Here is an 11890-nt window from a genome sequence, read left to right on the forward strand (position 1 = left end):
AAAAAAAAAAAATTAATTAAAAAAAAAAAAGGAATGGAAAAATTCTAAAAAATTGAAGTATTCAAATTTTTGTTCTAAAAAATTAAATTTTCTGTGAATAGCTATTGATTTTTAAAAAAATATTCCCAAAAAATTCAATTTTTGGATAATTTTTTTTAAGTAATTTACAATAATCCCCCCTCCCCAAAAAAAATATATATATATAATCCTGCGGACGTCCCTGAAGATACATATTGGGTACAAGTTGAGATTTATGTACAAGTTGTAACTTGTATGAGTAATGATCGTACTTAAGATACGGCTCATTACGCTTTATGTAAGTACATCAATATAATTTACTAATTATTAATAAATTAACAACTATACATGGCTGTAACTATCAGTTCATTTTGATCTTTTATTAGTATCTTAACTCATCATAGTAATTTGAGTACAAAGCCTATGATTGAGTCAAATGTGTTCGAAATAATGGACTGTATGTATATGTTATGTACAAGTTACAAATTGTACTAGTTGCAACCAAAAAATGAGATGAATAATTTTATAAGAAGAATCTACAGTACTTTGGATAAGTATCACGCAATAATGGAATATTCCATGGATGATCAACATATTAATGGTATAGTTTTTGACTACATAATTACAAATTACTGAAATATAAGTACTATAAGATATATTACAAAGTCAAATGCCCAAAGTTTCATTATTCATAAATACATACTAACCATGTAATTTTAATATATCAAAATTATATGATAGTATCAATGTACAGTTGGTTATTAGAATAGGCAATGCTGCAATTAAATATTGTATTTTAAGACGAATAAATTGAAACTTGTACAGACATCGCAACTTGAACACAACTTAAATATGAATTTAAAATATTAGTTTCCATTTTCTGTTTTTCTTGATTTTTGATCAAGATTGATTTAGTGTTGACGGACCATATATATATATGTATATGTTTCTACAGGTTGCAACTTGTATGCTTTCCTTATACAAGTTACAACTCAAGAAATGAGATGAAAATTTAGAGTAAACTATTGATGAGGTTCATTGAATATTCCTGGGATGATCGATTATTTATTACTGGTGTAATTGCTGACGCATTTGATGACAGTTACTATACTCGTAAATATAATTATTATGTGGAACATTATAAAGTTCAAATCCCCATAGTTATATTATTCATAAAAGCATTCTTAATAAGTAACTTGAATAGATTAAAATGAAATGATAGAATTAATGTGTGTATGTATAATAGGTGATATATTTAATTATTAAAACGACGGATTATTGTCGTACCACATATCGGGGGGGATGAGAGTCAAACTGTCATAACTAAAATATTTACATTACAGATTGAAGTATGGAAACTCTATTTTTTCATCATGAATAATGGATTTTTACAATAAAATGGATCTGAGATATTATTTCACTAGTTTTAATTTTTCTATTTTTAAGTATTAACATTCAGTATTAGACTTCTAGGACCACAAATAGACATTAACACTAAAACTTGCTATTTTAGATTTATAACGATTTGGCCTTCAGCCCTCGATATGTAAAATAAAAATTATATTTTACCTTGAAAAATGTGTGTTTAAATTCTTCAATTGTTTGATTACAAAAATGACTGTAAATTAATGCTTTCTGGATATTTTTTTTTTTTATAAATGGAAGAGTTTTATATCTAATAATGCTTAACTCCGACTGTCCTTATAATATTCTAGGTCAAAATGACAGTCTTATGACGATGGAATTAAATGTATATGTCTGGAGTTCCGTTTAAATGAAACGGATACAAAAGCTACAAAAAAGGTTTACATATAATTATGGTAGCCTCTAAAGTAGAAAGAAACCTTACAAACTTATAGAATTCACAACATATAAATGCAGTAAAAAAACACATTATGACACTCGGTTAAACCCTTGAAAACGTGCAAATAAGTAATATCACATGTCCCTACTCTCATGTGGAGAGAGAGAAAAAACATCCTGAGCGGATGTTTTTTCTTTAATTACAACATAAAAAGTGAAGGTTGCAAATATAGACTAAATGTATAAAAGGCTTCACAAATAAATTAATTAAATCTGGATGTAGATAACCGGAACTTTGAACCCATTTCGCTCGTTAGAGGTCTTTTTAAACCACTCCACGAACTCACATCTTTTATCATCCTCCTCTTCAATAGTAAAAGATGACGCGAAATCCGAAAGGGATCCGTTAAAACTGAGCCTGAATGTCTGTGAGAGTCTTCGCTTTATTTTGGAAAAGCTTCTTCGTCGCGGAGGAGGAGCTCGACCCACTTTACTCGAATCATCGTCCTTTTCATCATCGGGGCATCCAGGGGAGATTCGAACACACTCCTCCTCGGATCCAAGGCCGTTCTGATTATCCCCCATTCAACAGGTTGAAGTAAATAATATTATGTTGAAAACTAAACTATTATATCATATATCTTATATACTATTTTATTCTCCAACCTCCCTAATCAAATCCGCTTCTAGCTCTTCAAGATGTTCAACTCTCTATCACTCTACCTCCCTTCTCTTGTCTACTTTTCTTCATTTACTACAATCACTTTTACATCATGACGTCAATGGCCTTCTTGTGATACCCTATTTTATAACATTTATATAGGGGACAGTGGTTCCCAACCTGTAGGCTGCGACCCCAAATTGGATCGTTAATTGATTTCATGACGAATGTGAATATTATATAAAACACGGGGAAAAACATATTAAGACTATAAATCCATACCAAGATACTAAATGAAACAGTTCCTTAAGTCCCTCAAAACAACGTCTGAGCCAGTGGCTAGTGGACTTATTTGGTTTCTGTTTTGGTTGGGTCGCGTTAAAGCAATAAAATTAATGCTTTAGGTTGCACCACTCCTGTTGCTCCTCCCAACAGTATTGCCAAATTATCCGATTTCCTACTCAATTTATCCAAATTTGTCAGCATATGGGTGAATTTTTACCCTTAGTGCTTGGATTTTTGTAAGAATACCGTGTCAATGGTGGTCAAGACTGCTGAGTAGAATATTAATTTTTAAAGTATTTTAAGAATTGGGATTCTATCTTAATTGTTTGTTCTTAAATAGGTAGCTATTTATGAAAGGTTAGGAACCATCGATATAGGGTATCCGTATAAATACTCTTCGGGCCTTGGCCAATATTATTTTTCACCCTAATCATTCCCTCCCCATTGGGCCTTAAAATCATTATTTATTCTAAGAATTCCAATAATATCCTTCCTAACCCTTACAAGTTATGTATTATCCAGCTGAGAATCTCTTTCTACAATATGATCTTTCATAAATCATATGAGACATAGCATCTTGAGTCACAAATAATTATTATCATGCCTTCATTAAAATTGATGTATGACGTGTCCTATTAGCAAATTTCCTTTTTTAAAGTAGCGAACCTCTTTTTTTGCATCAGACAGGTTCGACTGCCTCCCTCTCTACTGATTCTTAAACAAGTATATAATAATACATTCTTAACGACTAACCTTGGACTAAAAATTCAAAAAATAGAAACCAATGACGTCATCAAAGTATAATTATCGGCTTTAATGCTTAACCCTACTCAATAGGCAATAAATATTCTATAAATATCTGGAGTGGCGGTGCTACGCAACCTCATCAGGAAGTTTAATAACTTTTTAAGGATTTTTTTTTTTTTTTATTCTTAATTTACCTCAATCAAATCATCAAAAAATTTTAATACTGAAATATGCTATTTTAAAAAAATATATAATAGATAACTAGACTGATTGTGTTAATAGACATTTAATAAATATTTCTACATAATCCTATGTATACCTAGGTGGTTTTTTGGTTTTCTTGCTGCCTATCCTTCAGTTCATGTGGCAGCCATCCACCGTTCTTTAATTTTTTTTCCATTGCTTTTAAACGTTTTCCAAGGGTCTGACGGTCAACACTCAATTGTTTTGCGAGCTGTTCTTGCGTTTGGCTGTCATCTTCATCGAGCAATGCCTGCAATTCGGCGTCTTCAAACTTTTTCTGTGGCCGGCCACGCCCATCATTTCTCACGTCAAAATCACCACTTTGAAATTTTTCAAACCCCCTGAAACACTGTGCTCTGCTTAATGCATGTCCACCGTAAGCTTCCACAAGCATTTGATGGGCCTGAGAAGCGTTTTTATTCAATTGGTAACAAAAAATCAATGATGTCCGCACATCGTAGTTTGTAGGCACAAAATTAGACATTTTTACGAGCGAAAAAAGTGTGTTGTGAATAAAACTATACAAAAAATGAACTAAATATTGTTGACACATGTAGAAATAAGCATTTAGATTTTTCGGGCGGTTTATAATGTCTAACCTGCGACACCTAGGGACCAATAGCCGAAAGTCTCATTTCATATGCACAACCCCTGTATGAATTAACATACTTAGCATTGAAAATGAAACAGAAACATCTCAAATCTTCCTAATATTAACCGCATATTAGTAATGTAAAGTTTCAAAATACTGACATAGATGCATATCATTCATATCTCATGCTTGAAGAGATATAAAGATATATAAAAAATTAGATTACGAGTATTAGAGAAGAAACAGATCCTGTAGAAAATCCAACTTTGTACCCACCATAATTAGGACCCATGAAAGTTCAAAGTATCAATTTAAAATAAAGGAACTTTTATTATTTTGATGGTAAATCTGGAAGATACAGTTCTACCCTTAAACGAAAATACGAGTAAACTACCTTTGTTTTATCCAAATATAATATCGATCTTACAGTAACGAAATATCATATTTATTTTAATTATTAGCAGGTGTAGTATTCATGATGACTCATGAAAAATACTGAAATATATATTTTAAATGTATTCAAAGTGTTTAATGTAATATTGTTGATGGAATGTAATTTTAAAACCTGTTGATTGCAAACATGTTGAATCTATGGTTATGGGATAGACTAGACATTATGTGGCAGTGGCTGTCCAAAAAATATCATCCCGTTTCCTCATATAGTTATAAGAGACACTGAACTAGTGTCCCTCTGGGTGTGAATGGAGTTTTTTTATCCTTAAAAAATCTAAGTTTAATTAATCCTTTTTCATACCTAATACATATATGCATACTAAATTTTACTGGTGATTTTTTATGAAGCAATTTAATAATTTCATTATGATTTAGTTAACCGATAAGAACATCACTAGACAATAAATATTTATGAGTTAAAACATAATAATAAACAGTGAGGGATCCTATCTGAAAGGAAAGTATCCAAGTATTATTGTGTTGAGCCATGATTTATCATAAACGTAATCCAGAGCAGGTTGATTTATGACGGAATGTTGTCAATAAATAAACTCAAGATAGTTCTGACTGCTATCCTGGAACGTGTCCACTCATGTATGGCTTCCACTGAGGTGCTGAATCTATAATAATCAATATATATTCAATATCATTTAAATATTAAACACTTCATCTTGGTGTTTACTATTTAGTATTTACTTTTAGTGTTTGCAATTTGAGATCTTGTAAGCGATTTCAAATGATTTGTATAGAGGACGCCCTAGTCGCTATTATTTCAATACAGTAGCGACAAAGTTTTTATTGAGAAGGTTATTAATTGTTATCGACTTAAGTTAACGTCAGTTGTTAGGTGATTTATGCTAATAATCAATAGAGATAAAATGTTATTTCTGTTGAATATACAAGTATAAGAATATCATACAGCGAGGAACACAACGGTTGACGTGATTTTAAATAGACTTTATGAATTGTCGTTTTGTACCTCGAATGTTGGGGGTGGTTTCTGGTACTGCCGATACTTATGTAACTACTAAGAGCCCCTCACAACCCCCCAATTGTAACACAAATGTTGGGGGTATTTTCGGGTACCGCCGTTTCCCAAAAAGAGATACAACTTACCGCCCATACTTGAAAAAACAATTAAGAGCCCCTCAGAACCCCTAATTGTACCTTGAGTGTTTGGTGGTTTTTTCGGATACTGCCAGGTCCCAAAACGGGATGTAACTTACTACTCATACTTGAAAAAACAATTAAAAGCCCCCACAACCCCCAGTTGTAGACCGAATGTTTGGTGGTGTTGTGTTTTCGGGTTCCTATTAGCTTAAAATTATAATCTGCCATGTTCCTCCTATATGTTCGGGGTACGAATGGGGGGTTGTGAGGGTGTCTTAATAGTTTTTCAAGTATCGGCGGTGGTTTGCATTCCGTTTAGGGATCCGGTGGTACCCAAAAACACCCCCAACATTCGGGGTACGATTAGGGGGTTGTAAGGGACTCTTGGTAGTGTCGTCAAGTATCAATGGTAGGTTGTATCCCGTTTTGAGACCCTGCGGTAACCGGGAAAGACCCCAACATTCGGGGTACAATCGGGGAGTGATTGTAAGGGACCCTTAATAGTTTCAAGTATCAGCGTTAGGTTGCATCCCGTTTTGGGACCCAGCAGTACCTGAAAGTACCCCAACATTCGGAGTACAATTGGGGGGGGGTTGTAAGGGGCCCTTAGTGGTTATCCTCATAAATTTATACGAATTTTCCTGATACGAATATGTTTTATATGAAGTTACCTACTATTACCTATAGCTTTTTAGCTATATTTTTTCTTTTTCCAGCATTTTTATTATATACATATTTTATGAACTTTAATCTAGCTATATATAATAAATAACTCCCGCGCACGCGCATTTGCGGATCGTCGGTTGTATAGCAGCTTCATGGTTCTTGTTTTTGTTGTTGTCATTTGTAGTTTGAGATAATAATAACATAAATAAATAAAATAATAAACCTTGCGATTTTTGGGGGCAAGTTCTTCAACAACTCAACTTACAAGGAACCCGGTGAATTAATTAATTATGTCAAGGAGGAAGATTGGCAGTGAGAATGGAGGAAGGGAAGAAGGGCATTTGCCGAAGAAGCGGCACGAGTTCCCATCCTTTTACCAGAATAGTTCGGACGAAGAGGCAGAGGACGAAAAACCCAAACCGAGAGTGGTTGCTGCTGCTCCAAACCTATCCAAGTAAGTTGTGAAGACTGTTGTTGATCGGAATTAAAGGACAACTCTGTACTTTTATCCTTCCTCTAGATACACGGAAAATGCAACGACGAGCAGCTCAGTGGACGAGCCAGGGACGTATTCCTCTGCAGCCATGCGGATCATGTCCAAAATGGGTCACAAAGAAGGAAAAGGCTTAGGTAAAGCAGGCCAGGGACGTGTGGAGCCCGTGGGCCTGAGTAATCAAAGAGGTCGTCATGGATTGGGTCACGTTATCGCCTCCTTGGATTCCTCAAATATTTGTTTTGAGCCTGAGAGAGAGCATATGGAAGTGGAAGAAACTGTATCCTGGATCCCTTCCTCTCATATCATATTACCCCTTCCTTGTGAAGAATCTTGGGTCACTCAAGGACCTCGCAATGAAACAATTGAAGACGAAACTGAATTTGTTGAACCCATGATATTAGAAGGGGTTGTAAAGGCGAAGAATGTATTTGATTCTCTGCAGCCTGAGGAAATGAGAAAGTCTCGATCGCGTTCAAATCCCTTCGAGACTATCAATAAGGCCATATTTATTAATCGTGCTGCAGTTAAAATGGCAAACATGGACGCTATTTTTGATTTTATGTTTACTCAGCCAAGTGAGTTACCTATATATTTTGTTGCTTCAGAATTATCAGTAGCTATAATATCATTCTCTTGCTCTATTTAGAAACCCCCAATGGTGATCCTATGATAAAACATGATGAGTTACTCTACTTTGCGGATGTTTGCGCGGGACCTGGAGGCTTTAGTGAGTATGTATTATGGAGAAAGAAATGGCATGCCAAAGGATTTGGATTTACTCTTAAAGGGAAAAACGACTTTAAGACGGAGGATTTCGTTTGTGGACCTCGTAAGGAATAGGAAATTTAAAATATATTTGTTATATATCTTATATATTTTAGCCGAGACATTTGAGAAGCACTATGGCGCGGATAATGATGGGGATGTATTCAAAGAAAAAAACATTGCAGAGTTCACTAATTTTGTTATGGAGTCAACGGATCAAAAAGGAGTTCATTTTATGATGGCTGATGGTGGATTTGGTGTTGATGGAATGGAAAATATTCAGGAGATTTTATCCAAACAACTTTATCTGTGCCAGTTTATAGTTGCTTTAAGCATTGTTCGTGAAGGTGGACATTTTGTTTGTAAATTATTCGATATATTCACTCACTTTAGTGTTAATCTGGTCTATTTGATGTACAAATCCTTCGAGCATGTTTCTCTTCATAAACCAAACACATCTCGGCCCGCAAATTCAGAGAGATATATTATTTGCAAATGGAAAAAGAAGGACACGGGTCCTGTTTGTGGTTATTTACTGCACATTAATAGGCTTTTAAATGAAGTAAGACATATTTCTGGATATTTAATCTTTATTGAATCTCATTTATTAATAGAAAAATTATGGATTAAATGGTGTTACGTCAAGCTCTACTGATGTCATTGAAATTGTACCTAGAGATATTATGTTCAAAGAAACGGAATTTATTGATTATATTATCAAGTCCAACAACTTACTGGGGGATTGGCAAATCATTGCGCTTACAAAGATTGCCGCATATGCTAAAGATAGAAGACTAGTCGAAGTGAGGCAAAAGGTTGTCAGAGATGAAAGTCTTAGTTTGTGGAATGTGCCGAATGAGCTTAGGAAAAAGCCTCCCACTATTCATCCAAAGGTTGCTGTATCAGAGCTGGTGAATGATTCTATTCTGTTCGTCAAGCCCTATGTATTAGAAGTGCCTCAAGATCTCAATAAATATATAAAAGTGAAATTCAATTGGTTTGGGATGTTTGTTGGTGAATCAACGGAAAGGACGTTCTACTATGGACAAGGTCGTAGCAATGTATTTTATGTAAGAAAAAAAAAAAAAAACTCCAAACATTTAGTCAATAATAGTATCTTAAATGCGGTGTGTCAGCAGAAAAAAAAGTCTTGAACGAAAATCAAGAAAATGATTTTCATTCCCATTTAATTAATTATATTTATAAATATGCATATACACCCCTTTATTATTTCATATTGGTTAATTATGGGAAATTATCTTAATTTCTTGGATGGATTGATAAAACTAAGAATATTAGCTATTGTCTGGAGGCTTCATTTGATATAAAAGACTTTAATAGCTCCAAGATAATCTTGCAAATATAATTTATTTTGTACAATCTTTACGTTCGATTTGTGTCTCCAAATATTTTTTAAATGTAAGTGTAAGGTCCTTCAATTAAGAATACACATGTTATCCAGACAAAAAGCATCCCTTTAATATTGACTAGCCATATATTATGCCAAAAGAATATTAATTAACATATTGAATTTATCTTGGTTAGTTAACTCAAAGAAGAGAGTGGCATAAAGTGGATCAAGACACCTTAAGAATTGAGCTTCCTCGAGGGACACTCATCTATGCAGAAATAACCAAAGAGATTCGGGGTATTCAAAAGAGTCAGAAAAAAGTACACGCATTTCATATCATTGATGCTCTTTAGTAAGTATTATATATTTTTTTTCTTCCTTTATTATATAAATTTTAAATCCTTATAGCCTCGGCGAAGAAGATGTGAGGCGTCGTCCTATAGAAGATCGGAATAAAGCCATTAAACTGTTTATTAAAGCTCTTAACAAACGAACTCAACCCTCTAGTACAATTATGCGCTCTAAACATTTGTTCTGCTTTGAGAAACTGGAACAAGAGTTAAGTTCTCTTTCTTTAAAAAACGTTAAAGGTTGTGGTTCTATTCCAAGGCTGACATCATCGGCGATAAATAATGGGTAGGGTATTTTTTAAAGCATTATTTATTTTTTGTATTACGTTTATTATTTTGCAGTTCGGATCCATTCTACTTACCTCAAGGAATGTTACTTTTCAAAGTGGTTGCTGAACGCTACATCATTGGTTGGAGTAGTACACATCAACGAAAGTATTGGTACAATATACACAGTAAGGATTCGAGATTCGAATGTCCTGAAGATGCAGTTGCTGGTTTTGAAGAGACCTTTAAAACAAGACTTTTTTGGCAATTTAGCTCTGAAACTAAAGTAATCCCTGAACAACAAATCGATGCCATTGACAGTAGAATACATTCCTCAACTATTTTCGACTTTATTCAAAATAAATAAGCTCCGTGATTTGCAGACAAAAATATACCTCTATATTGTATCATTATAATTAGTCTTTATTTATCTATAATGATACCCTGCAATTATTATAATATCTTCTTTTTTTTCATTTTTTATATAATGAAGCTCTTTACGAAATTACTATTTAATTATGGTCTATAAAATCCTGTATAACCAAAGGTTTAAATAAAATATTTATCTATCAGGTTAAAATAATCATTGAACGTTTTCAACCAAGATATAAGGGTCGAGATATACCTTTTTACATTCAGATATAATGTATTTAGTCAATGTGAGAACAATATGATGTGTGGTGAATGTACGTATATAACTCATGACTTTGAGAACTCAAAGGTTGACTCCATTAATTTTTGAACGTCCGAAAAAACACTATCAACATCCCTGGATGCATCCACTCTCCGCACTTTACCCATGGAACTATAAGCATCAATAATGGGCTTTGTTGAATTTATATAAGTAACATAGCGTCGTTCAAGAGTTTCCGCGTTATCATCAGATCTACCAGAGCCACTTGCTCCTCGTGAAAGACATCTCTGTATACTAGTCTCTTTTTCACATTCAAAAAATAAAACATATTTGAAATTCACGAGAGGAGCAACACTAGACTCCCAAGCATCCACATTATCTTGATTACGAGGGAAACCATCAATAAGGAATCTCTTTATGGTTTTTGAAGCTAGCATTGCCTTTTTAAGAAGAGCGCATGTAATCATGGCTGGTACAATGGTTCCAGAGACCATGTGATGTTTGATTAAGGCACAATGCTCGGATCCTTCATTGTTCTCCTCTTCTCGAAGAAGCTCACCTAATTAATTGATAAAAACATAATTAATTAGTTGTATAATTAAGTCTTGAAGAAGAGCTGCTCATAGCCATGTAATCCCTAAATAATTATACGACGGAAAAATAATTTCCTCACCCGCTGACAAGTGGACAAATCCATATTTTTCAACAATTTTTTGAGATTGAGTTCCCTTTCCAGCACCCGGTGCTCCAAGAACGAAAATGACGTCATATTCAGTCATGTCAACGTTGGAAAATAATGGGGTCTTGGTGGAATAGAGTCTTTTGGTACTAATACTAGTGTAAGAAGAAACTAGAGAAAGGGGATCGCTTCTCAATGTCTTGCCAATACCTTTTCCAATGTCTCTCAGTACAAAACTGAACATATCACTACTTTTACAGTCAATAAATTATTATTTATCACTATCAGAATTCAAGGAAGGATTATGTCCGCCGTTCATAATTCCGCGCTATGACGTCAACTGCTTATCGTTTCTACAAAATGACTAGACTACTACAGCTACGGAGCAGTGAACACTCTTACTCTAAAGTACGGAGTGGCCGGTAACTCTTTTCTACCTTTCTCACAGCATAGTGTATTTGAAATAAAGCATGCTGCTTCTAGTTCCGTAAAGCGTGATCTATATATCCCATCCGCATTAAGCCCTAGATATGTAGATCCCTTATTCATTGACTCATTTTTTTTTTTTAATTCCATTGAATTACATGTCAAGTCTTGTTGTTTGTTTAAGTTGATTAAATATGTATTATGTTTCTTGTCGGAATGATGAGGAAAGATTGAATAGAAATTGCTGTGCAATTCTTATTTGCTAATATTTTGTACTTCGAACTGGTTTTAATAGATGTAATTTGATATATAGCAAATTAAATTGCAATGAATGTTTATTGCAA

At 33.9% G+C, this 11890-nt stretch overlaps 3 protein-coding genes across 3 annotated transcripts in view; 1 reads left to right on the forward strand and 2 right to left on the reverse strand.

The window, feature by feature from the left end:
- LOC121116134 (cyclin-dependent kinase 5 homolog) overlaps positions 1–2572 on the reverse strand; it is a 33570-nt gene extending 30998 nt beyond the window's left edge. The window contains exon 1 of the mRNA XM_040710364.2: positions 2169–2572. Coding sequence (XP_040566298.1) covers positions 2169–2406 — 238 coding nt within the window. The 5' untranslated portion in view covers positions 2407–2572. The remainder of the gene's footprint in view (positions 1–2168) is intronic.
- Positions 2573–6678: 4106 nt separating this feature from the next.
- Positions 6679–10387, forward strand: Cmtr1 (Cap methyltransferase 1). The gene is made up of 8 exons (XM_040710369.2): positions 6679–7032; positions 7099–7649; positions 7721–7903; positions 7956–8401; positions 8454–8909; positions 9385–9542; positions 9599–9826; positions 9883–10387. The coding sequence occupies exons 1-8, from the start codon at positions 6869–6871 to the stop codon at positions 10172–10174; spliced, it is 2478 nt and encodes an 825-aa protein (XP_040566303.1). The 5' UTR covers positions 6679–6868; the 3' UTR covers positions 10175–10387.
- Positions 10304–11496, reverse strand: LOC121116139 (UMP-CMP kinase). The gene is made up of 2 exons (XM_040710370.2): positions 11115–11496; positions 10304–11000 (listed from the first exon to the last, which is right to left on the reverse strand). The coding sequence occupies exons 1-2, from the start codon at positions 11362–11364 to the stop codon at positions 10507–10509; spliced, it is 744 nt and encodes a 247-aa protein (XP_040566304.1). The 5' UTR covers positions 11365–11496; the 3' UTR covers positions 10304–10506.
- Between the last annotated feature and the right edge of the window lie 394 nt (positions 11497–11890).

Source organism: Lepeophtheirus salmonis, chromosome 4 (assembly GCF_016086655.4).
Source record: "Lepeophtheirus salmonis chromosome 4, UVic_Lsal_1.4, whole genome shotgun sequence".
Classification (NCBI taxonomy): domain Eukaryota; kingdom Metazoa; phylum Arthropoda; class Copepoda; order Siphonostomatoida; family Caligidae; genus Lepeophtheirus; species Lepeophtheirus salmonis.